This window comes from Vidua macroura, chromosome 4, assembly GCF_024509145.1.
Source record: "Vidua macroura isolate BioBank_ID:100142 chromosome 4, ASM2450914v1, whole genome shotgun sequence".
Taxonomy (NCBI): Eukaryota; Metazoa; Chordata; class Aves; order Passeriformes; family Viduidae; genus Vidua; species Vidua macroura.
The window spans coordinates 33,110,037-33,137,336 of NC_071574.1; the positions used below are offsets into that span (position 1 = coordinate 33,110,037).

At 36.4% G+C, this 27,300-nt stretch overlaps 1 protein-coding gene across 2 annotated transcripts in view; it reads left to right on the plus strand.

The window, feature by feature from the left end:
• Positions 1-27,300, plus strand: part of RAPGEF2 (Rap guanine nucleotide exchange factor 2) — a 185,625-nt gene that overhangs the window by 88,172 nt on the left and 70,153 nt on the right. Inside the window, exons 5-6 of one of the 2 annotated variants that reach the window (XM_053975949.1) lie at positions 6,788-6,863; positions 9,024-9,191. In XM_053975949.1, coding sequence (XP_053831924.1) covers positions 6,788-6,863; positions 9,024-9,191 — 244 coding nt within the window. Of the gene's footprint in view, positions 1-6,787; positions 6,864-9,023; positions 9,192-26,956; positions 27,020-27,300 lie in introns of those variants that run through there. The other variant, XM_053975950.1, reaches the window with a different exon arrangement.

Here is a 27,300-nt window from a genome sequence, read left to right on the forward strand (position 1 = left end):
TAGACATCTACTTACTACTGCTTTATATTTCATCAAGGAATTCAGTGTGACTGGTTGGTTTTACAGCTAAATCTAACTAACATTTCAGTGTTGTTGCTAGCTGAATGTTGATTATTACATCAAGATTTGATTTGGGGATTGTTTTGAGACCAGACATTCTGCTCATGTTTGTTTCTTTATCATCAGATAATAATTGATGCAGTGATTGAAAGCAGGTGCCTGCCATGACCTCCTCACTCATGACACTGCTGTGAGGAAGTGGAGTGTGCAGGTGGGACATGCAGCACATGATCCATCCAATGGGATGAGGACTCCTCTCTGCTCTGATATCGAAAATTGCATGATACAGGGAAGATTGGAAATGAAGTAGATAGCACTTGAATGTAAATGGTGATGGTAATAGCATTTTCAGGGTAAGGGCTACCTAAGTGCAAATGAAGACACTTTGGTTTACATAACTTTAAATTCTAAATATGCTTCATGCAATAACTCTGTATTTAATTTCGTTAGTTTTCTATGATTCTCCTAAATGTAGGTGTCAATTGAAGCAATGTAATTTTCACAAAAAGCACTTTGAAGTATTTGGTTTATGTAGCTTAAGATCCATTTTTATCATGAATATGTTAAAAGTTTGAGAAACTGAACTGAACCGTGCATAGCCTTGTGCTTATGGATTTATTCATATACAGTCTTGAACAGATAAAGATTGGTTGCATTGAAGGTGGGAGAAGGATAACGTTTACTTTAATCTCCATGTTTATTTAGATGTTCTGCATTGGCAAATACTGCACATCAGTGTTCTTAAAACCATTGTACTTCCCATTTGAAAACTTCAGAACAAAGAAAGTTTTTGAATATCTTGATTTCTAGAGTTTTGGCATAAAATATTTCAATATTCATACATTACATTTCTACTTTAATTATATAGTAAATTTTTTATCAAAAAAACCCAAAATCTGTATGGAACTAATTTCTTTGCATACATATACCTTATAAAATTCTAACAACTTGAGAAACAAGAAAATTTGCTGCTTGTGTTTTTCCCTCCATTACAACTTGTCTAAATATAAAGTTCTTTTTGATTCACAGCAAGTGTTAATTAAATAGATTTTCTTCTCAACCAGCAACTTTGTTCAAAATACTGCAATTACATATACATAAAATTATAACAGTATTATTTGCTGAAGAATGTGTACCACAGAGATGACCGTATTTTGTGGAGCTTTTTTTGTGAGACTTAGAAATAGTTTTACTAAAATCTTAAGCTAATGTAATGTAGGGAATATCAAAAGAAATAAAAGTTAAGATTACCTTGTAGAGGAAACCCTAAATATTGTCTGTCCTTTTTGCAAAATAATTGTCATTAGTGAAATTCAGTTTTCTATGTGAGTGATCTTTGATTTTTAATAGGAAAAAAGAAAAGGGCTTAACACTGAAAACCCTTTTCTTGGTGCCGTGAGGTTTCCTTCAGATTCTGCATCACTTTTGATGAATGCATTTACATTCCAGTGCTGAGAAATAACTTTCCATCTGGGAGCTGGGTTGACGTGAAAACAGGAATGTGGAGGCCCAGGGTGAGGGGACAGGGCTGAATGCTGATAGAGAAACATTCCCTCTTCAGTAGCTGCTGCCTCTCCTGCGAGCTTTGAAAAGAGCATCTGTGTGAGCGAGTATGAGGATGTCTGGGGGCCTGGGGAAATGGATGGGTCGTGTCTGGAGAAAACTGCCTTGTCCTCCAATGTCATGATAATAAGAGAAAGAATAGAACAAGTCACCTCAATACCTGCAAGTTTTTGGTTGTCTCTATGCGTAAGTGCTTATAAAATTGCATGTTGCTTGTGGCTTTAGATATTTCATTTAATTGAAGTACTTTGTTGTTTTGTTTTATTAGTAAATCTATTAAATTTGAAGGGGAATAAATGCAGACAGTGGTCCTAAATTATTCTGTTGCTGTTTGTTAGGCATAGGCACATTTAAACTACTGTACTTTCATAATAGTGAAGAGTTTTTTTTAAATGAAAGCTGAGAATGTAAACTTGGGAAACATCGAAACTCTTAATTTCCATTTAAAACTTGTCTTCTGTTAACAAGCGCGAAACCTGAAAACTGATACCTCTGTTCTTTAGCCAGCTATGTGTGTTTTCAGTATAACAAGTTGTAAGCTGACAAATGTATGTAGTAAGATACACTTATGGATAGGGGAACTGTCATCTCTGATCAGTGTAAATTCAATTTAAGAATGCATTAAAATGCGAATGAAATTGTAAACTACTTACATGGGTTAAAATACTTGCTTTTAATACACAGTGAGAAGAAGCTTTTTTTTTTTAAACACTAATGACTTTTTTTGGAAATAATGCTTTTGAATAGTCAAGTGGGAAATTAGACTTTTGTCAGTTGTTTAAAGGAATAGTATAGTTAGGGAGAAATTGCTTGGGGAAAATACCTGGATGTCCACTATAAAGTGGATTCCTGTAAATAATATTTTTATATATCTTTACGTAGTTGTTTGGATTGGGGTGTGTATTTTTTGGTTTTTGTTTTTTTTTTTTTTTTTTTTTTTTTTTTTGGAGGGGGGGAAGGCTAGTTAGTGTTGTTGTTATTTGTTTTTTTAAATTAAAGTAGGTTTATATTCACATCATGCATTTGGTACCCCTATGTGAATACAAGTACTGTGATAGAAAAGGACTTCAGAAGTGAAATTATATTTAGGACAGGTACTCATGAGAGCATCTGTGAAGCTTAATACTTGGGGAATGTCAAGTCAGAGCTTGTGTGGTACAAGGGAAGAAAAGTGTTGGAAAAGTTGCTGCAAAACAAGGTTCTCTGGGGAATTTAGGTGAGGCAGCAATATCCTGACCAGGCAGCCCTTCTGACTTTCTAAATTACTATTAGAACCTCTGCATCCCATATTGTCAGCTACAATTGCAAAGATACCTTTAAACTGCCTTACCTTCCTTTGGTGAAATTCTCCTAGGCACATCACCGATTTAGAGAAAATAGTTGCAAATCTGTGATTCTTTCAGATGTAACATTGCCTTAATAGTTGCAAACAAACTATATCCAGGAGTTGAAATTAGTAAGGCTTAATAAGACAATTTTGATTTAAATGGAATGATATGATACAACCACATGTGAACTGTATATCATGTAAAATTCTCTACTGCATTTTAAAAACAAAAATGAGGTTTAAGCCTATGCTCTCTGTATGCACAGGCTTATCCCACCCTATAGTAAGGGAAGAAGTAAATTTGTCAGATGCCTGATCTATTGAAACCTGCTAATAAAGGCTCTCTACATTGTACTTTAGCTAGCCAGTACTTACGTTGACTATTTTGTGAGAAATCTGAGTAGTCAAACTCACTTTCTATGGCAAGTCTGGCATCAGAATTTTGTAAAGAATATTGTTTAGTCAAAGTTACCAAAATAGAGCTGATATTAAGAAGATAATCATATTAGCCCTTCCACTGAAGCTTTATTTGCTTGGTACTGTTTCTGTGTGATACCTAACATCCCACAAGCCAGCTTACATGCCTGCTCATGGTCCCTCGTATGAAGTTTTTCTGCTGGTACTTCAGAGAATGGCTTGGGTTGATATTTAGAATTATCTGAAAGATCAGATAATTCTAAATCCCCTGCCATGGGCAGAGATACCTTTCACTGGACCAGGTTGCTCAAGAGCCCCATCCAACCTGGTCTTGAACAATTTGAGGGATGAGGCATCCACATCTCCTCTGGGCAGCCTGTTCCAGTGCCTCACATTCTTATAATAAAGAATTTTATAAAAGGTTTTACATTTTGGACTTTTTCATCAGCTCACTAAACAGACTGTATCATCTGTTGGGTATTTGCTGCTTCTTAATGCATGCTAATGTTTCAAATTACATGTTTTCAATTAAATTGAGTTTGTTTGGTGGCTTCCTCTACTGAGTGGCTATTTACTGCAGCTAGGCATTTTGGAGAAGACTGTCACTGAAGTACTTTTTTGTTTGTCTTTTATTTTTGCTCCTGTGGGAAACTCTGGTAAATTAATTTAGATAAAACTTACTGACTTTGATGTCAGTCTTATGAACTGAAACAGCAGGATTAGCAATGCCCTAAGATGCCAGTTGTTTCTCAGAGCTGTATATCAAGCAAAAACCTGTGTTCGAGTGTGGTTCTGCAAGAGATGGTATGTACTACTGTGATGGATGTTCTACCACTGTCGGAGATGGACAGTTCTGAAGTGCCCAGATGTAGTGGACAGTAACAAGAGAGTTCCCTAATTTTCCCTGATTATGCTGATTTCTCAGTAGTGATGAATTTTCACCAGAGATTGGAAGTCAGGAAGTTTAGCTGAGAAGTTTAGCTGGCCATCTGAGAACTGGAATGCTTGAAAGGTCATTTACCTTTCTTGTGCCTTGATTTACTTGTCTTCTTTCTTACAGCACTTCACAAAGTTTAGAGTTTTTTTACAGCCTGAAGTGCCTTGTGATCTTTGGTCAAAGATAATATATACATGTGATGCGCTGCCTGCTTTGATAAATTTCATGCTGTCATAGGAGTCTGAATAGTCCAGGAATGGCGTAGTTATTTGCCGTGAGAACCAGTGCGTTACTTGGGGGCAGAAATCGAGAATTTTCTTTATAGTAACTGAATTCATGCCTTCTATCTTAATATGTTGATTACTTGTTCTCTGGTGCTAAGAGGTGAAATCTAAATAAATTATTCAAGAATAGAAAAGCACATCCAAAACCCAGCTTTTTTTTTTTTTTTTACTCTGTTTGCTAAAGCTTGAAACTTTGGCATGTCAGCAGTGATTAGCAACAGACAGAAGTTTAAAGTTGATACTTACAGACACCAATAGAGGAGGAAGAAAGGTGGAGTTGAAAAGTCTACATGCATTTTTTGTTGAAATGAGTGCTTGCTCTGAGGCTACAAAAATGGGTTGGCAAAAATACCGCAATGTGTGTTTTCTAAGTCGGAAGACTGTGTGCTTCCAACTAGAATATCAAATAAGTTGACTTATTAATCACCATTTTTTGCATTTTCATTTTTCAGTCAATGAGTTGATTTACTTTCTCCTTTCTTTACTCCTCCTTTCTGTTTCTAAAAAAACTGTGATATGAATCAGACTATTGGCCAAGAAAATAAGTTTTGACACTTGTACAACAGTTTAATGAATCAGTATAATGGCTTTATTTTCTGGTGTCTTTAAGAGTAGTTGAAATTGTATGAAATTCAAAATGGTATTATAGAGTAAAGATCCCTGTGTTTAGTTGCTGGACTATAGGATGAAGCATGTGTTTGCCTCCAGGAAAATAAGCATTTTGTCCAGAGACTTCTTTATTGAATATTTCTTTTCAAGAGGCCTAGTATTCTGGAAAATTTTTCCTATTGTAAAAGTCCCATGTACCATTAAATGCGATTATTATTTTGATGAATAAGCACAGCTGGCATTTCTTTTCAATATCTGACTGCCTTCTTTTTGAGCCTATAAATGTGCTGTTGTCAAGAGATTAGCCTTTGGGGTAGCAGTTAAATTGTTCATTTCTACTAATCGCCGGGCAGGACAGGAGCACAGATATGAGCTGGCTACATAGACTGTTCCGAATGGTGTGTGAACTGCAGTTTGTGAGTTAGGAAATAAAGCTTAAAACAGTTATCTTTCACAAACACTGTAGCTTCAGTGTGTTGCCACATGCCAGCATTGGTTAAAATTCAGATGTTGCAGTTTTGTTGAGTTTGGTTTGTTTTTCAAGGTGTTGCCCTAGGGCTTCAGACAGGAAGGTTTCCCAAGTCTGTTGCACAGTGCCAAGTGGAAGAAGGGGAAAGGCCAAATAGTTATATTGGCTTTCAGCTATTTTAGGGTGGATTGGTTACAGCAAACTTAGAGGCGTCCTGAAGTTGCAGTCATTTTGGTGTCTGTCCTGCTCTTCAGTCTGGAATGGGAAAAGTCTGGCATTGACCTGACATTCTTACCTGGAGGAAGAATCACACACCCCGGAAACAAACTTTAGCTGGCTGCCTTTCTTCCACTCTGATAGTGTGTGATTAAAGATCTAACTGTAGAGGTCCTGGATTTCACTGAATCATGTACTGGTTCTCTGCTCTCCACCTTTACATCTGCACTTTGAGGATTCTTTGCAGTGAACCCTGCAGGTGCACAGATACATCTAATATGGGCAGAGCACTCCAAAAAACAAAACAAAAAGCTTTCAGTTTTTTCTTACAGGGAACAATATATATAAATATATAATGTTTAATTATTCCACTATGATGAGAATTTCTCATGAAAGGCCAGAACAACCTTTTGTCCTCATCTATTTAATTTGGGAATACACTCATCTTCCTTATTTTATTAATTCATTTTAAGTAGAAAAGAGCTAGTTGAAGTTGATTAGCATTTTAATTCTTTCTTTGGTATGCCAGTTAGCTTTTGTTAAAGAGATGCAGATAGCTTAGGTAACTTAATACTGTAATGCCAGAAGATACTAGATCAAACTCTCTAGTGCAGTTCAGAATCAACTGTGCCTCTTCAGTAGACAGCTCTTGATTGACACTTCTTTTGATGTTAATAGACTTATTTAACAGATACTCTTAGGGAACTATGTAAATACAAAATAGACAGCTCTCAGTGTCCTTGGGTCTCAGTTAATTGTCAAAGGACATATGCATGAAACTTGTATCTTGCACAGGTATGTATGTTTTTTCTCTGCTTTACAATATCTGGCTAAGATGTAAATATGCATATGAATTATGTTACAGCTCTGATTTCTTTTCTAACTGAAATATTTTTGGTTTTCAGTTTTGGCAAGCGTTCTGCCGGCAGCTTCAGACGTGGATGTGAATGCATTGTTTTAGAGCCATCTGAAATGATTGTGGTAAGAATATTTTCAGTCAGTCGCTTTCAAATTTTGCAGATCAGCTTTGGTAACACTAGAACTGCCAGTAAGACTTATGATTTTCTGGTTTCCATATGATCTTTTAATAAATATAATATGGCATACCTATAATTTATATTGTTGTTACATTTACTTTTTCAGATTTCTTGTAAAACAAAAGTTTTCTTGTTCTGGCAAAGAGAGTTCATGTTTTTTTTGGGTGTTTTTTTTTTTTTTTTTTTTGAAACAGCTTTATTATTATTGGTAAACATAGATGCTTTAAAGTATTAAGCTCAGGTTAGTTTAAGTAATTAATGTTTGAATTAAATTTAATCTCAACCGTCTCAGGTTTTTAAGAATAAATTTGAATGTTTTTAAATTCTGTCAACCTCCCTGGGTGAAGGTGAGGGTATTTTGTTAGCAGCACCTGCTGTAGTCCAGTGGCAGAACATTGTCTGTGAGGCTTAAAAGTTTTATTTGACACTTCAGGGCATATCATCTGAACAAATGCAGAATTAATGGGCTAGTTTTTTTTCTCTCTATCACAAAGATACATATCTGTTCATAATACAGGCATGACAATTATCTAAGCCATATAGATAGCTTAAATACAGACTGTGACACTAACCATTTTTTTCCTAAAATGTAACAGCGTCTGTAAAACTTGTGGAAGCTCGGGAAAATGTGGTATTACTTTAGGGTTGTACTTGTTTATTACCAGTTTGTGTAACTTGCATCTGACCATTTGGGAATCAGTTTGTTGTCCCAGTTCTCTTTTCTAGAAGTATACAATTTCACTGGTTGTAGCTGTGTGAATGGCTGCCTGTTTCACATGCATTCCCTTTTAAGTTATAAGGAAGAGTGGTATAAAGATAAATATTGGGAAAGGTGGTGACTAAAAAACAAGAAATTTTTTTTGGCTGATGGATAATGTTAGGTCAAAGGCAACTGTTTGACAAAAAATGTAAGCTCTACAGTTCTGGAAAGATGAAATTGAACCCTTCACTCAGGCTCTCAAAGGAATAATTGTACTTTGAATAGAAAGAATCCTATCCCCAGAGTTGTTTGGGCACACAAGAGGTGTAGCAGGGTGTGAGTGTGAAGGTGTCAGATGTGAAATAGATCCTCCCTGCAGAGGGAGTAAACACTGCCTGCTCTTCTGGTGAACCAGGGACTGTGCTCATCCATTTGAGTTAGTGCACTGAAAGCTGTACTTTGTCACTTGGGCTGACTGATGTGTGACACTTCTGACACGGATAAGCTGCAAATTCATAGGAGTATTTTGTCTAACATTTCCTTGTTGAAAAATGTGCAGGAACCTTGTGAGGTGCCTCATCTCTCATTCTGAGGGATGGAATTGAATAACAGGAATTAATTGAATCCCCCTATGTAGTCAATGCTGGAAGCTGTGATTTTTTTCTTAATTTCCTTGTTAGTCTCAAGTAACTCGACTAAGGTTTCTATGAGAGGGTAAACACAGAAGAAATGTTGATTTTCAGCCAAATTACTGCAAAAAGATCATTCTCTTCTGGGAAAACCAGAATTATTAGTTCAAATATTTTCATGGCTGCATACTGTTGTGTAGTAAAGTAGTCTTCAAACTCTGTAGACAGTGAAACTGAGAAGACTAATTTTATACTTGGATATATCTAATAGGTATTTTTTATTCTCCCTGTTGTTGTTTTGAAGTGTTTTTTTTAAACACATAAATCCAGTCTATTATAAATCCTTTTATGCCTTCAAAATATTTGAAATAATAAAACCAGTCCTGACTGAAGAGTGAAGCTTTTGCCATGGATCAGTTAGGGAAGATGCTGAATAGATGTCAATAGGGAAACAGGCAAGTGTTCTCTTGTGCCAGTTTTCCTTCTGTAATGTATTGATTGGTGAAACGTTTGTATTTGTGCAAGCTTAAGAAAGGAGTGAGGAAGGGAGAATTTTTCTTCTGTCATTTTTGAAAAGTGATCATATTCTGTGATCCTTTTCATACTAATGTTGTTCTACTTCTTTTTTTAGTAGTGGTTTCACACTTAGTCTTGAAAATGCAGCAAACTCAGAGCTGGCTGCTGGTTTTTGAAAATAGGATTTCTTCTGTTTCAAACAAGAGGAAACATTTTTCTCTCTTGTGGGGAAAAACACACTCTCTTGCATCTGTTGTAGGTTGATTACATGGAAGAAAATGAGGAATATTTCCAGCGTCAAGCATCTCACAGGCAATCTCGAAGAAGGTTTAGGAAAATCAACCAGAAAGGGGAGCGGCAAACAATTATTGATACTGTTGACCCTTATCCTGTGGGGAAGCCACCTCTACCTAGAGGCTACCATACGGTAAGCTGTCTGTATTTATGGTTCACAAAAGGACATAAACAGGAAAACTACTGAAAATAACACAGTCAAAATGGCTAAACTTGCTGATATCAAGTGTGCTTCTGTGGGGAAGTTTCCCTTCAAAATAACTGTGAATGTGGCTCCATCAGTACGTGAAATGTGTGCTGCTTGCATCTTAGTTCAAAGTTGAAAGTAAGTTTCTTATGACTGTGAATGTTGTGTATTATTTTTTTAATGTTCCAATCATTATGGGAAACTAAGGAAATTCTGTTCTCATTTCCTTTTCTATTAAGCTACAGTAGAATTAGTTTAGTGTACTGTGTTAAAAGGTCAGTTAGTGAAGCACTCATTCACATATGTGATAACAGGTGTTGCCTGAAAAAGACTGTGCTGCATTGCAGTACACCAAATTGGGTTAAATCTGTCATTTCTTTCTGGAATCGAAAACTTAAATGTAAAATTGAAATTAACTTCTTGTGGTATTTGCCTTTTATACTTGGACTTTAGTGAGCTATATAGTTGGCCCATCATAGAGGAAATCATTTGGTCATTTTACTTGATTGCTTTTGGGGATGAGGGAGGGAATCTATGTAAGTTTCCAGACTTTCTCTTGAGATGAAAATAAACTAATAATTAAAACTTATTCAACAAAATATTTTATATGGCTTTTAAACTGAGAAAAGCTCTATTAGATTAATATGTTGGTTTTGTATTCATTACAACTGTGAGCAAAATACTGGAAAAGCTGTTTGTCTTTGGCTCTCATTTATTTGTTTAAGCCCTAAATCTGCTAGAACCATAAAGGCATGGGCATAAATGACTTTGTGCATGTTTAATGTCATTGAGTTCCATGGGCTGAATTTTATACAATGTAAGCCATATACATATAAATTTGCAGGATGAGAGCTTTAGTGATTTTAAAATGCCATCTTTGGTACAATGCAGTTGTTAGCTTTTTCATGTTTTCTTTACTTACCCTTTATTCCTTGACTTGTGTGCCAGTTCACTGTATATTCAATGTGTGTCTATAAGTGTGTAGATGTTTGATTACATCTGTTAATTATACAGGCTTTTCCTCATGACTTGAATAATTACATTTTATGCCAACAATTTGGTTTTGTTTATACAACAGCTTTTAATGGTTAAATTTTCCATGCAATTTTAATTGCCTCTAAATTTAAGGTGAATTGAGCCAGTTCACTTGGTTTGAAGATAAGAGATTTTACTAGCCAGTTTTTGTAAAAAAAAAAAAAAAAAAAAGTGGGATTGTACTTTGTAGGAATTACAGAAAGAATTACTTTTGTTCATATTATTTAGATGTGTATGTTGTGCTTAGCAAACAGCAGTAGTGTGATTTGTACCTAACTCTGGAAGGGCAGTATTTAGATTACACAATGCCATTTGCATTCATAGGTCCTTGCCTGTTGTATAAATTTCACTTTAGGTATGCCTGATGAGTTTTTGTAAGCTTAGCTGGTACTAAAAGCAAAAGTCCATCCTGTGCTATTCTGTTGTGCAAGTTCATAATGGTTTTGTGTATGTGCTGGGAAATCCATTGCAAGCGAGATTTCATATTAGGATGGAAGAGATTGCCAAATAAACTGTAAAATTTACAATAATTATAGTGAAATGTTGCTTTTCAAAGAGTAATATAGTGCTTATGACTGGCTTTATTATTTTTTTCAAGGCAAATAGAGTCAAATAAGCTCAACTGAATTTTAAAATGTAGTTAAGACTTTCCATGCTGGTCCATTTCCTCTTATTTTTACAGTATTTGGTGATCTTGTAGACATTATTCCCTCATTTACTTCTACTAGCAATGTTACTTCTATTGCTTTAACCATACATGTTACAGACTGCATTGTCTTTTTGCCCTTCTTATTTTATGTCCTTTGACCTAATTTTATTGGTCTTAATTTCTTGAAAAATTGACTGAAAAAAGCAGGATTTTATTTTGAAGCACGTAGAAATTTAAGGCATATTACAGCACATATCTTGTGGACTTGTTGCCCATCCGTTCTTTGGTCAGCATCTGTCAGGGTGTTGTCATTTGTTTCTACTTTTTAAATTTTTGATTAAGAAAAAGAGGGAAGCATTAAATTAAGATAAATTGAAAGAGGATTAATATGATATATTTTTTCAAGTTTATGCATGTGTTCTAGCTTAGGTGTTATGTATATGAGACTCAAAGTAATAAAGTTGCTTTCATAGCATCCTTGAAGTCTTCACAATGTGCAACTTCCTTATATTCTGTTTTACCCTAAATCCACAGAGTTAGCATGTAGAATTATTATTTTGGTTGTTGATAAATAGTTATTTTTTATTTGCAGTAGACTCTGTATGCTTTTCTTCAGAAGGTTCAAACAGTATTTTCTGAAGAAAGTTTTCTATAGAATAAAAGCGTAGAGCAAAATGCAGAGATGAAATGCAGATGCATGGTGTGCTTTTCAAGAATTAAAAATTAAATGCAGTGCTCTCAGTTGCAGCATGGCTTTCTGCAGTAGAGCCAACTTATATGGGATGGTGGACCCTCATTAACATGATCTTAACATTATCTTCATAGTGGTGGAATGTGCTATGGCCTGTCTGATAATGTTCATCTTTTCCTTTCCTCCTATATGGCATTCATTTCATTTTGGCTCACAGGAATGCACTAAACCTCAGGTATTGTAACTTACTGTGTATGGTCCACTAACAATTTGCTTGTGGGTTTGTGGTGTGATGCCATAATAGTGATGCGACATTATGACTAAAATTGCCTTCTAGCCTTTGCTTTGATAGTTCACCAATCTCATTGTGCTATACAAATGCCTATGTAAGGGTGAAATTTACTGACAGCACAATGTCTCTTGCCCAGCTTGATTGACCTTCCTTGCTTTGGCATCCTGTGATGTTTAGGAAATTAGAACTATAAACAAAGGATGTATATCAAATACTTAGTGTTTGGCAGACGCTTTACTCAACTATCTTCTTCATGACTCAGAGGATTTAATCTTTGATTTTAACTTAAAAAGTTTGCCTCCTATCACCATTTAGTACCTGCATGTCAATAAAATGGGGAAGTGGAGGGTGACAGGATGAGTAATAAAGAAAATAAAAAAGGCTTTGCCATGGTGTTTTTGCTTGTCTTCCATTCTGATGGTTTTTACTGACTTAGTGTAAAGAGGCTGGATTTTCTAGGCAAAGTATGTCTAAATGGCCATTATCTGAAACACAGCTTTGCCAAACTAGGGAGAAGAAGGTGCCCAAATAAGTCAAGTATCTTGAAATGGTACAAAACCAAACAAAATACAGAAGTTTTCCTGATATCAGACCTCAAATGCATTCAAAGTGATCTGAAGATCTGAGTGGCATCTTTTAAACTTAAGTGGCATTTGCAGTTGCACCTGTCAATGCCAAAATAAATTCTAAGCCTCCATCAGATACAGTGTTTGATAAGAATATGTATTATCAAATTGTTAAGTGTCCCCACTTTTATGCTTGAGAAATCTCTTGTGATAGACCTGAAATCAAATTGAAACATCTTAATTTATTTTAGGTTAAAAAAATTCTCCCTTTCTTCAAACATTGGTTTGGGCAATTCTCCTGGTACTTTTTTTATCAGGAAATGTGTTTATTTTAAAAGCTCCTCCTGTGTCACATTGTTAAATTAATTTCTCTAAAACACTTAGAGGGTTGAAATTTCAGTATATTTCCAGTATCATAGACAAGTGATTTCTGGGCTGAAATGTTCTCCTTCTTCAAAATGTACAGTACACTTGTTTTAGGAACCCAGTTCCTTACCTTCAGATCAGTGCTCCCCAGTTTTTCAGTGGCATGATCCTAAGTAACCTATGGCTACTAAAACACTATGTTTAAGAGTGATAATGTACTTCTCAAATTATGGTAGGAATTTGAAAGATTTTGTAGTATTTTATAACTTACCCTAATGTTTGAAAGATCATTTGAAGTGAAATCTAATGTTGAGTATCGGTACTTAGGCATGTTACTTTTGGGACAAGTATTGGTGATTTCTAGGGTAAGGAAAATAGAAACTTTGTCATATGTGGAAATGAAATGAATGTGTTTTACCACACAGATAAATTTACATGCTTTTTTTACCACCTTTATAGTTTGGTAAAATTGGTCAGTTCTTTTTTTGGAAAAAAACCCCAAAGCTGATAAGTTTGAGCTGCTCTCACTTGAATCTAGAAAATGTTTGTTTGTGCTTCTTGTGTAGCAGAAACATCTTGAATTAGGTTAGTGTTAATGCCTCCTTACTTAATAGCAGAAATAGGATTTTAACTCCTGAATGTGGATTTTCATTCTGTGTGTACCTGTACTTAAGGCTACATCATGTTTTCAATGTAAAGACTTTGTTTAGAATGATTTGACTGAAACAACTGTGAACCCATTCTCCTGAGAGCCTACATGGCTTTATTTCTGCATTAGACTGTTGTATTTTTTTTTTAATACTTTAAAAGTGAATAGTCATCTGTGAAAAGATTTTAATAAAGGATAGACTTCCTTGTAATATCTTACTGCCAGTAAACTTCGTGGCTGCTTCAGTGCATCTGTGAAGAGTTACTCGGTCTGAGTGTTGCTGAGCTGGCTATTTTGTATATAATGTATGGAATATTTGGCATAAATTGACACAAGCTCATAAAGGAAAAATCACTCTGTCCAAAATAAGTTGCTATTCTTTAGTGGCATAGAGAGTAAAAGCAGTGATTTGTAACTCCCTAGTTTGTGACGCCTGTGTCTCTCTAGACTTGGTATGTAAACTGAGATGTGGGCTTTTACTAGTCTGTACTGTAGTCTTTACTTTGCTAAAGGCAAAGTATCAAATCTGACTGGGGTGTATGTAAAGAGATGCAGGAAGGCCTGTAAGAATAATGCTGAAGCACCTGCGGATAGCTCTGAACAAAAAGGTGGTGTGTGGTGTTTTACTCTGTGGGAATCTCTCTAGATTTGAATTGGTTAACAGGCTTATGAAATTTGCTGCTAGTGCATTGTCAGCCAGCTGCTGAAATCGCTGCAAAAGGGCTCTCTGCCTTTAGTAGCCTTCCTTATCACATTCAGCTTGAGATTCACGTGGGGTGACAATCCCTTTATCCGGTGTTGGAAAGAAAAGAGCGGTGGGCACAGAGCCATCAATAACCCCAGCTTCTACCCCAGTTACAGGCATGTAACAATTTTATCCTCACACACTGCTGTGGAGCACTGTGAGATGTGTTTAGGGCAGACAAGTATTCCTCTGGATTTTATTTGAAGGAGTTGACTGAAAATGTGAATGAGAGGAGGGCTGGAAATTATACCATGTCTAATGCTGCTGAGTCAAATCTGATCTGCAGCCATGACTCCCTGAAAGGATAAGCATGAGAGTTTTTTCTAGCTGCGCTTTTTTTTTTTTTTTTTTTTTTTTTTTTTTTTGTGCGTGCTATTTTTAGAAAAGGATAAGAGCCTACTCATTTAGTAGTAGTAAATTGTAGAAAACTTTCTTCTTGCCCCTATCTTATTTTAGCACTAATAGTGCAAAGCATTGGCAAAGTAGCCTTTTTTTTTTTCCTGAAAAGCTTTGGATTCCCATTGTCTGCCAAGAATCTAAAATACCTGGATTGGAAATTTATGTTCAGATTATTCTGTTTTATGAAACAAATTTGCCTTTACCTTTCTTTTGTCTGCAAAATGACATTATAAAACTGTTGTGTGTCATATTGCTACATTTAGGAAGGATTACGAAAAAAAATACTCATAATTTTTTTTCTGCCTGAATTTGATGCAAAACCCTGGCTCTTCTCCTTTATTCAGTGTGTGGCTACTGAAGCAATATGGAAGTTTATAAGATGACAAGCAGTGTTTTCTGGTTGTTAACACAGTAGGTGAGAATTCCAAGAAGTTGATTCAATTTTTAGCACTTTGTTACAGAAATCCAGTATATTTTGGGATGAGATTTAATGTTAAAAACCAGCAAAATACCATTGCTTCTCTGCATGTTTGCTTATGTTGTAAAATATATCTTGCTTCATGTCCTTCCATGGACCACATTACATATGATCATGAAATACCTCACATCTGCTTGCTTTTCAACAATGTGGACTCTGCAGTAGCTTGATAAACTGCATTCATGTTAGTGCTTTGTATTTTACATAGTAAATTGATGCCAGTGTCATAACATACTGAGTTGTCTTGTGGAATTTCACTTGTTTTAAATTAGTTTGAATCAGTAGAAACAGTTGCCAGATACCCGGTCTACAAGAAATCTGTTTAAAGGAACACTGTCAATCTTTCAAGCTTGTAAATAGCTGCAGCTTTTAATGTTCCTGATGATTTTTAGAAATATATAGAAATTTTAGAAATTCCATTCTAATACAAGACCACTTAATAAAACAAAATACAAATGGCAGACTTAGTCATGAGTATTCACATTAACAATAAAAAAAAGCTTGCTTTCAGGGAGAAAGAATCACATCTAAGAAAATTATTTGATGGGACAGTGGACAAGAAAGTGTGGCGGACACAATGAAAGCTTGACTTTTTGAAAAGGTGTAAAGGATGTGGAGAGGTTGGAGGGAAAAACAATTTTTTAAGCATCCTTGACCTTAGAAGTGTTGCAAGTATATTTACAAAGGAAAACATTTCCCAGAGAAACAAATGGGGACAAATACACTTGGTTGTCAGAAATGTCTGGAGCGCAGGATGTTCAAGGGTTTTGGTTTTAGAGGCTCATATGAGTTACGGTACCTGGACCTATTTAAATAGATTCAATTTTGGAACTTGCTGGTAACTGATTTTTCCCCAGATAGAGTAAAAATGTGAAGAGGAAGGAAGCTGAGAAGGTTCTGCTCTGTGGCTTAGGCAAAATGAAAGCAAGAAGGTTGCCTTTATTTATTTTTAAATAAAAGTTGAGCTGAACTCACTCTGTCCTGGTTATGACACAAATTAATTTAAGAAATGTCAGCAGAAAAACATAATTGTGTAAACACCTAAATTTGCAGAGTATTGCTGATGAGAAGTAGCGTGGTATGCAGTTTTAAACATGTTAGCATAGATAATGCATGCTTGTTTGCCCAAACAAACTTGTCTCTATTAATAACAAAACAGTATAAAATAATTTATTTAACATTTCTAATGTCCATGTTGAAAGTAAAATGTATTGATTAGCCCAATAATAAAGGGGCTAGTTCTGAACACTGCCAAGTGTGAGTGTCCTTTTACCAGGAAGGCTATTTGTTAAGGTGCTTTTCTTCATCGACAAAATCCAGTGTGTAATTTCAAAAGCATCTGCTTTTATTATTTCATGATGGTGATGATCTGCTCATGATTGCACCTGAGCTTCTTGTGCACATCATAATGGGAAGTAATACAAAATACTAAATAGATAATCTGTGTATTTGAATGCATCTAGTAGCATTAATTCCTGAAGAGTGTGGCTGTGTTATCCATGTTAGGTGCATTTTGAACTGAGATACTACAAAAATTTTGGGATAATTTTACCTGAAATGTAAAATGCTTGAGATGATTTGGGCAGCTCATGGTAACCATTTTTTTATAGAAGTTGGATGTTTCTTCACGGGAGCCTCCACTGGTAACGTTATAATGGCAAAAAGTAACTCCCGTCCCTGTGTTCTGTGTGTTCTGGCAAAACATCATCTTTTTAGCCTCACAGCTTCCTTTCTTCATCTGGGTTGTAAGGGATTGCTACTGTTTCAAGTTATGTATTAAGTTTTGTATTATTATTAAAATATGAGCAATGCTATCATTTTATTTTGTGTAGCACCCAAAGCAAAGTGAAATTGTTAGTTCATCATCCTTTTAGTAATTACTACTGGCAAGCTAATGCAAAATTAATGACATGCAGTGTGTTATTTACTCAACTTGCAGCTTCTGTCAGAGGTTGTCTATTTTTATAAATTACATCATCCTTACTGCAGAACTCTTATATCCATTGAGATTTACTGTTCTTCCATTCCCTTTGGAAGGGCTCACATTGATGTCATAACTGGATTTGTAGTTGTGATTAGATGTGGAAACTCAGAGAAACATTGAAGCCATGCAGTATTTTCTGCAACTGAAGTGTCAGTAATATTTCTGAGGGTTTTTTTTTGACATATTAATGACACTAGATCCTATTTACAGCTTGTAGAGTTGACAATGACCACACTTATGTAAAACTTTGGTTAATAACCACCTACATTTTCCAGAGTAGCATGATTTCATTGCTGCTACTGACTTGTGATGTGCTCTTTTATACTGTATAAAAGATTGTTTTTCTGAGATGCAGAGTATAAAACTAAATGTGAGGTATGTCATCAAAGCAGAAAGTTGTTCATGCAGCAGAAAAGTGGGTTTTTCATAACTCTTTTCTAAATTGATCACTGCATAATGTAACTAAATACAAATATTGTATTTCCACCAGTTGGACTCGATGATACTTATGGGTCCCTTCCAACTCAGCAGATTCTGTGATTAGAGCTGAGGAAAATTAAAAAATCAAATATATACATGTGTAAAAGGATATCCTCATTAACATGGGGCTGTTCAGTTAGAAATCCTGTTTGTATATAAAGTACATATGGGGAAATGGGATCTGTCATATTATATTTGTAGAATGCCAATACAGATCCTTGCAGTGCTGGCATTTCTGTACAGACGAGTATCATGGGTGATAGTAGTAGTGCAGTTATTTGCCCATTAAAGGATGGAAAGTAGCTGTCAGTTCATTTTTTTCCCCAAGCATCTGAGCCACTGTTATATGACCTGAGCTTGACATAGTGACTTAAAGATAAAATTATTAGCATTAGGTGTTTCTGAGTACTTTTAATAAAGCCTTGTTTTTGACTCGACTAGTTTCAAATTATCATTTTGCTGAGGGAATTTCAAAGCTCTAAAAAAAAATTAAGAAATTTAGTAGTTAAAATATCCTAACCAACTAAGAAAGTATAGAATTGAAACATTGAGAAAATGTAATGATCCAAGTTCCAAGAAGGCAAATGGCATTCTGGCCTGGAACAGCAGTGATTGTCACCTTGTACTCAGAACTGGTGAGGCCACTCCTGGAATCCTCTGTTAAGTTTTGGGTCTCTCACTACGAAAAGGACATTGAGGTGCTGGAGTGTGTTGAATGTAATGTGGGATGGATAAACCATTTTCAACTTTATTGGGTAGATGTGTGTATTACAGTGCCCAGGCTAGATCTTGCTGAGTGTAAATGCCATTATTCATGCTTGCATCCTTCATTGAGTAACAGTTCATTTCAGGAGAGCTAGCAAGTCCTAAGTAAAGCAAGGTAGTTACCTTGAATTTACCACAAGGTTTGTGTGTGAATTCTTTCCCTGTCCTTCACCACCCTATTGTGTAGACATACTTTTTATGTACTTTTTAAATTCCTTGTATTTGCACTTTTCTGATGGAAAGATTTTTAATTTTTTTTTTTCCTAAAAAAACTTTTTTTTTAATGTAAGGTCTAGTTAGTGTTAGTATTCTGTTGTATGTGTAATGGGTATTGGGAGCTGGGCTTTAGGTTTGAGAGGTTAGTCTTAATTATATTTGACTTTTCAGACAGTAAAGTTTTAGCACGCAACTGGAATAGCTGGCAGGTGTTATGTCTATTGTTGATGTGTCTGGCAGAAAACTTACATATATTGTGTTCTTACACTTTTTCATTATTTTATGTGAATAAAATATTGTGTGTGTGTATGCATGTCCTACAATGTAAAATGTTTTACTTTTCCTTCCTTTTACTTCTAAATTATGTATTACTCTTGAACACTAATTTGGTGACTGTAAAAGCCTGCAGCTAACTGGTTTTAAAGTTTTCAAATGATCTGTGGTGCACAAAAGACCGTGTTAAAAGCAAGAATTCTGACACCAGTCTTGGAATATGAAACAGTGTACAACCAAATTACAAGGGGAACTCAGTCTGGTAGGTGCACTTCTACCTATTTTTATTTAACGCTTCTGAATCTAGCTAGCTGATCTTTTAATTGCAAGGGAAAAAATGTAGCGTCCCATTTGCAAAATGGGACATCCATCAAGTGATGGTAGTTGGCTTCCTGATTTATTTGATTAGGGAAGAGGAAAGGGAAAGGGCATTTCTTAGACTTTTATATTTAGTTTTCTTTATTTGAAGGATATGATGTTGTGGTTTGACTTTTTTCCTATAGAAAACCAATTTCGCTTATTTTGATTGATTATTATTTTTAAAGTAAGGGATATGTGAAATTGCATGGGGTTTGTTACTGATAAGAGATTTGTATAAATTATTTCTGTACAGTTGCTAGAGGCAGGGCACAAAGCTCTCAAGATATGTTAGGGCATGGTGCATTACACAAGAGAGGATATGTAAGGGCACAAGGAGAGAGTTTTCCCAAAAGAAAATTATCTTACACTAGTAAACTCTTCAGTGTTGATTTTAATTGGGAACCCCTGGAGTAGGCTCTTCAGAGAGTCTCCTGGCATGAGACTATGACTGGAGACAAAAATGAGTTTCCTTCCAACAGACAGCTGAAGTGAGTAAAAATAATCTCTAACAGTAATCAGGTCTTTCAGAGTTAAACTTCCTCAAAACACCAGAGATAAGTAGTAAGTTACTCTGGTAGATGTCCAAGTGTACATTAAAAAAGATGAACAGACAGGTGGCTTTCTGCTGGTCCCGTCTACATTTGCACCTTGAACAGAATTTCAGATTCTCCTTTAAAGGTTCTAAGTAAGAAACTGTTAGAACCACACACACATAGAATCACAGAATGACTAGGTTGGAAAAGACCTTCAAGATCATAGACTCCAACCATACCCTAACACCTCAACTAACCCATGGCACCAAGTGCCACATCCAGTTGTTTTTTTTTTTTTTTTTAACACATCCAGGGATGGCAACTCCACCACCTCCCCAGGCAGACAATTCCAGTACTTTTTCACCCTTTCTGTAAAAAACTTTTTCCTAATATCCAACCTATATTTCCCTGGGTGCAGCTTGAGACTGTGTCCTCTTGTTCTGTCAGTTGCTGCCTGGAGAAAGAGACCAGCTCCCACCTGACTACAACTACCCTTCAGGAAGTTGTGGAGAGTGATAAGGTCACCTCTGAATCTCCTTTTCTCCAGGCTAAACAACCCCAGCTCCCTCACAGCAGCTTGTGTTCCTCACAGGGACTTGTGTTCCAAGCCCCTCACCAGCCTTATTGCCTTCAGAAAAGCATATTGTATTAGCTTAGAATGAAAATACTGTCCTTCACTACTGCTGAAGTCACCCAATGAATAAATACACAACAAAAAGCAACAGAAAACCAGCTAGCATTTACAGGAGACTGAAAAATCTGGGGTTTGTTTGTTTTTAATCCATTAATATTTCATATTGAGACATTAAATAGTTGTTCCCCTGCCTTTGTTGGTCTCAGATACGTTTCAGTTCTGTGCCACAATAATCATCCTTGTAATGCAAATATATCAGCATATTTCAGGTAATGAGTTTCAATGAGACTACTAATGACCTTAACAATATAGAATTTGGACAGTTTATTGGCCTCAGAAAAATCTCTGTGTTTTATTTTTACATTTTTACAGTGAAGCAGTAGGATACACATGAAAGAGTTATGCAGTCATCCACCTTCTTTAAAGTTTTCCTACATTGTTCTACAACAGAGAATGTGAAATTTTAAGGTTGCCTCACATAAGTGAAGGGCTTGTGTCCCTGGATTCCTGCTGTGAAATTGGTATGGACATGATGATATGTGGGAGTTTTTATGGATATTTTATTAGTTTGTTTTTCCTCCAAGACAGTGGGCTGATTTGTATCTCAGTAGTGAGCCTTGTCCCCAGCAGGTATGGATGTCAAAGTGCTGTTTAGATCTGGTAAAGACAACTTGCTACTCCTGTATGCTTGACATCATGATTCTTGACCTTAAAAGTGTGTCTGCTGTTTCACTTTCATGATTTTTCCCCCAGTTCAAGAACAGAAAGCACATTCTCACCTTCTCTGATGTAATTAATGTGCCATTGTTAAATCTAATCATTACATCAATGTGAGAAAATTTTGTAAACATTGGGAAAAACTTCCATCTCTCCTGACATGATGCATTTTTTCCACTTCTGAAGTACTGAAACAGTTAAAGAAATGAAACTAATCTGTGACCATTCTGCCGACTGAAGTCATTAATATTGCAAATTTTATGCCTAATTTTTTAATTTAATAATGATAACATATAGTTTTAAAGCCATGCATTCAACTTTCAGCTTGTGTGAGAACGAGTGCTTTGTTTTGTGTAAAAATCACAGGTAAATCAGTTAAACATCACATAAAGTGACTTCACAAGCATACATATATATGTATGTAATATGTGATTTTGACAGATATTCTGGAAATCGGATATTTTGTCACATTTTGAATGAGTGACTATCCATAGGTTTTCCTCATATCTGTTCTAACATAGTTGTCCAATGTAAGAGGTTTCGATGGCAAGTATTTTAGATTAATACTATAAGTTGCTCCCATTTTAAGATGGATGGCATGCAAATAAAAAGTTTGCTGTACTGAAAGCAGAGCTGTGCACAGAAGGTGACAAATGAGTCTGCTGTCAGAGGGAAGATTGGCAGTCTATGGCACATCCACCCAGCTGAGGCACCAGCCTGACTGCTCTGGGCTTGTCATTATTTTAAAGATCTTGGTTATAGATTCATCTGCAGCAGCAGTTCAACAGAAGGGCATTTGTTCAAATGGTCTGTAACATTAGTAAAAGTGTTATCAAAACAGCACGCACCACTCCATTGTAAGTCTTGCTTTGGTGTCAACAGTTGTGCAGTGAACATTGTTACAGTGATGGCAGTGCCACAGCCTTATGAATTAAAAAAAAAAATAATGTGGTGAATACTGTTACTTTATCTGTGTGTTTTGGCCAAAGTGGTATTTTAGTACCTTGGAGAACATATTTGGTAATATTTGTCTATTCAGCTGTTTTACTTAAAGTTCTCAAAGTTTTTGAGAAAATACTAATAGGGATAGCTATGCCTAGACTGTCCCACATCTGATTTATGCTGATAAACAGGAACTCATTTGCATGAAATCAGGTCATATGGCCAGAGATTTAAATTGTCGGCAGTAAATTTGTCTGAGTACTTTAGAATAAGACTTATGTATCGTATGGGATATTTTAGTGTACCATAGCATTTTGAGTGAATTATTGTTCTGGGTTTTTAGTAGTTTCAGTTGGTGTTCTTAAATATGATGGGAGCAAGAGATTGTTACATAGTAATCTCTCTGGTAAGGTTAGTGGGAGGCAGAGGACACCAGCATTATAAAATTCAGAAGCTTGCTACTGGGAGCTTTAGCAGTTTTGTGTCCAATAGCCCTGAGCTTAAATTTAAGTTTTAAACTTCCACTTCTTTCCAAGTGAGGAGGATGGGGGAAAGAGAAGATAGGTCTGCTGTATTTTCCTTAAAATTATATACTCCATTCTTGCACTCTTCAATTTAGCTGTCTGTTATTCCACCTACACAGCTGTGTAATATCTGTGTAATTGTCCCTTCACTGTGAATGTTTTTTCTAGCCACTGGAGTCATGCAGTGGCAGTAAATTCAGTGACCTTAGAATGTTCTGTTGGTTTTTGACTAGGTATTTGAACATGAAGGAAATGATACTTTACATTGTGTTTAAAGGGAAGGCAAAAATGTGCTGATAATTTCTGATTTTGAGGTACTTCAGGAAAAGAATGATCTCTGTGTATGTAATCTGTATAAAAATTTAAGTACTTCTGTAAACAGTTGTGAGTTAAGGTAACTGCTTAAAACTGAGGAATTAAGATAATTTGTTGTTGCAGCATTTGTCATTAACCTAGAAAGGTTTAATACTCCAGGCATTGTTGGCACTGCTTAGGAGAATGATATCCATGTGAGATGATGTTCTGGAATGTAAAATAGTTGAAAGATACTACAGTCAGATGATAATGCTGCTGAGATCTCTAACAATTCCTGTGTAGAATTCAGTTTTGCTTGTGAATCCCTAATCCTATGGTTTGGTCCTAGGATGTCCATACATTTGTAGTCACTTTTGAAATGGCTTTTTAATGTTCTTTTCTGTGGCTCATAAAGTAACACTAGATTTTTTAAAAATACATACCGTATTTTGGTAGCTCATCATGTGCAATTATTGCATGGCAGGTTTATTAAGATTTCACTTTAATAGCCTAAAAACCTTTTGCAAAACTGTCTTGCCTTCCCCCCACCCCCCCAGCTTTTAAGTCTAAGCAATGAGTTTTGAAAAACCCATGAACAGAAAGTTGCAGATTGGCTTTCTGTGATGCATTTATACTTGTTTATGTTAGAAACTTTCCACAATTTATTGTTCTTGTGTTTTACATTGATTTAAATTCCAATAATTTTTCACTGTAACCTATAACAATTCACTGGACTTCTACTTTAATGTTTCTTTTTTAAAATAAATTATGTGAGAGTATTTTCTGAACTGAAAAGGGACAGTACGTACAATCACACCATACCTGGAAATGGTGGCAGTTGAGGAGAAAGGAGTAGGGAAATGGAATTGACCATTTATTCTTAAAACTGTTTTGACTCACAAATTGTCTGTGAGTGCTGTTGTCTTCACCTAATTTAATAAATTTCACTTTTCACATTTTGAGGCTTATTTTTCTGTTTTGGAAACCACAAAGTTTTTGTCAGTCTGATGCATGTAAACATCAATGAAACTTCGTTAGGTTAATAAAAATTTTTGCATTCTTGGACAAAGTACTGGCTTAATTTACTAACATGTGAGTAGAGATGTATAGTGGTGACCAGCATAAATAGTAAGAAAGTGCTTCATGGTAATGTTATATGAAAGATTTGTGTTTCACTACTATTTTGATGGGTTTAATCATATTTCCATGTTACTTGTGAAGGCTTATGGCACAGAAACCTATGCTGGATTTTAGCTGCAAATATCAACTGATGCAGAGAGGATGCATGTTGATAGCTGTGTGTGTGACGGAGTTCAGAAAGTGGTGTACTGCCTTCCTGCACTGGGGAGATGTTTCTGTTTTGGCAGAATTTCATTTTTTCTTGACATGAGCATAAAATACTCCAATTCTGCTCATGGTGGTAACCACAAGGCCACCCAATCAGACCGAAGAGGGTTTTAATTGCTTTGTCAACAACTAGTATTTTTAAATTTTGTACTAGAGAGGGTTTGCCTAAGCTTCCAAGAATTCATAACTTCTGCTACTTCTAATCAGCACTTCATCAGAAAATTGATTGTACTCAGCATTAAACTGTTTTACAAGGCTTAAGCATAATTTAATGTTTTAAAATCATCTGTTAGTTGCACTGGCACATGGCAAAGAATTTAAAAATTCTAAACTAACTGTTGTAATTGAATAATTTAAAGAATAATTTATCTTTTAGATATATTGAAGACCAAGGGCATAAATGTCATTAAACTCAAATAAGTGTAAATACATTCAGTTTAAAAGATGTTGTATATGAAACTGTGTCCATTGAAGGATTGTGCAAAAAATAGACTGGATTATTTCAGGATCTTCTCCACTGTTACTAGAATTCATTTCCACTAATTTTTATAGCCTCATTTGCTAGCAATCATTGCCAGGAGTGAAGGAAATCAATGTGTAACAAACTAAGCTCATTATCAGTGTACATGTTAATATGGGGGAAGGCAGCTGCAGATTGTATGACATAGCATTCTGTAGTATCCAATTTTTTTCCTGTGTATTTTGCCTCTGTAACAACTGTTAAGTTTTTTTTTTCTATTGTCCTTGTTGGGGAAAAGAAAAAAACACTTTGAAGTTATTGTAAGGCCAGATGGTCTCTGATTTTAAAGAATGTGTTGTAAAGATGTTACAGAGAACTCTGCTAAAGTTGAAGCCTAATGGAAGTGGTCATGTTCGGCTTGGTCACTCCTAATGCAGGTGGTACAAACCTGTCGCACTTCAGATGTGCATTGTACAGGGCTGACAGTTTATTGTTTGAGCACATCCCTGTTGCCTTTCAGCTCCTCTGCAGCATGATTTTACCAATACTGTGCGAGAAGGGATGTTATGTAAATGGGAATAACTGGAGACATTTCTGAGTTTAAGATACAGTTACATTCTGAGGGGAGAATTATAAATGCCATATTTATGTCACTCTCTTCCACAGCCTATATACTTGTGTGATTTTAGTAGAATTTGTGTATTCAGTGTGCAAGGAGAAGCAGGAGCTCCATTCAAGAAAGGCTTGAAATGGTATGTTAAAGGTGTCTGGACATGTACCTCCACCCTGTGGGTAGATGTCTCTGGCCTGTGAAAGGGCAAAGCTGCTGAAAATCTGAGCGAGCTCATCAAGTGCACTGTTTGTAAATACGTGATAAAAATGTTTACAGCTCTGCAGCAGCTCTCTTTTGGGTGGGGGGCGGGGGAAGGGAGGTGATGTCTCTGCTTGAGCATATCTTCTTGAAAAGTGTTCAGTTCAGGATTTGGCGAGGTAAACGTGGGTCCTCATTCCCACCCTGACTTCAGTGATATTCTTAGGAGCCAGCAGCAAGCGGATCCCTCCCCTCTGGGGATGCCTTGATCTTCCGAGGCTGATACCAGACACAGGCAGGAGCTTGCTGTTTTATCTGCATTGTCCATCTCTACCTTAATGAGTGAAACAGTTAAGTATCAGAGGGGGCGAGCCTCTAGGAATGTGTCTTCCATTTGACTCGAATATTTCGGTGGATAAAGGGAGAGGGAGGGAGAGGAGAGAGAGAGAGAGAGAAATCCACTTACATCACTCGAACTGCATTGAGTGTGTGCCTGTGTGCAGGTTAAGAGACAGACTTCAGTGTCTTTGCTTTCTGCAGGAAGCAGCAATGCCGTTTGTATCCTAAGAGGAATTTTTTATTTAGAAAAGGAAGCATTCTTTCTACCCAGGAAATGGCTTTCCTTGTGCGTTGCTATGCCAACTGCCTGCAGCCATGGTCTTCCAAAGTAAGCACAATAACGTAATTATATTGGCGTATTGCATTCAGACTCATGATTCTCTGGGTTTTTGTGTGTGTAACTGTTGTATTTTTGTTGCTGACTCTTTGGGCGGTAGAAGTGCTTGTCTCGATTGTGAGGAACAGGCATCATAAAATTAAATGCCCATCAATGTCATGCTGCTGAGATTAATTGTGCAAACTTGGTTAGCTGAGTGGAACAGAGATCACTGGTCACTACTCTGTCAGCATCATTAGCAGCCAGGGGAGGAGGTCCCTATTCGTGTGCGCTGCCCCGATTTTGGGGGAGTGCAGGGTAGTGCTGGCGGGAGGGGGGAGGCTGCATTTGTGAGTGTGTGATTGCAAATGAAACAGGAGTATTAACTATGCTTGGCTGAGTGCTGGAGGCTGGTTCCTGCACCCTGACCAATATAATACTGTATTAAGCCTTTTTGAGGGAGTCTCTGTGCAGTCAGCCATTTTAGCTTTTTTTTTTTTTGTCCTTCCCCCCCCCCCCCCACCCCCCCTTTCCCATTCCTCAAGCTCAGGGAATGGTTTTGTTCCCTTGAATGGATGCTGGATATGTAGGGTTTCATCAGGCTCTGTACGTCCTGACACGCTTCGACTTTGAGTGTTGCAAAAATGGAGACTAACGCCGTCATTCGGATTGCTGCTCTGCACTACAAGTGCGAGGGGGGTTTTGAGCTTAACAGTAGTGACACTTTTAGCTCCAGCTTGGTTTCACCCCCTCCGCCTCTTTTTAATTTAATGCTGTAGAGGGTGACTTGCCATCCATAAGAAATTGGTACATGATGTGTAAATTCAGTTCAGCTTATGTTTCTTCATTATGAAACCACTTGCAATCCCAGCTAACCATGGAGTTATGGGCCAGCAGGAGAAACACTCAGTAAGTATTGCAAATTCTGTTTGTTCTATCAATAACCTGTCACGGGCAAACTGCATGGAGATTCAAGCTGCTTGTCTTCCTGCTCACTGGCTTTCCTGCTTGTGGATATGATAGTGGGTTTGGAGGGAAAGCTGTACCTGAGATGGCTTTAATGTCGGTGGCTGTATTTGAGATTGTTTTTAGCTTAAAAAAAGGGAACTCTGTAGGTTCTTTTTGAATGTTAAAAATTTACTGAAAAAATGCTGACATGCTTTGGTTGGGCAGGAAGCTTTGAGCATTCA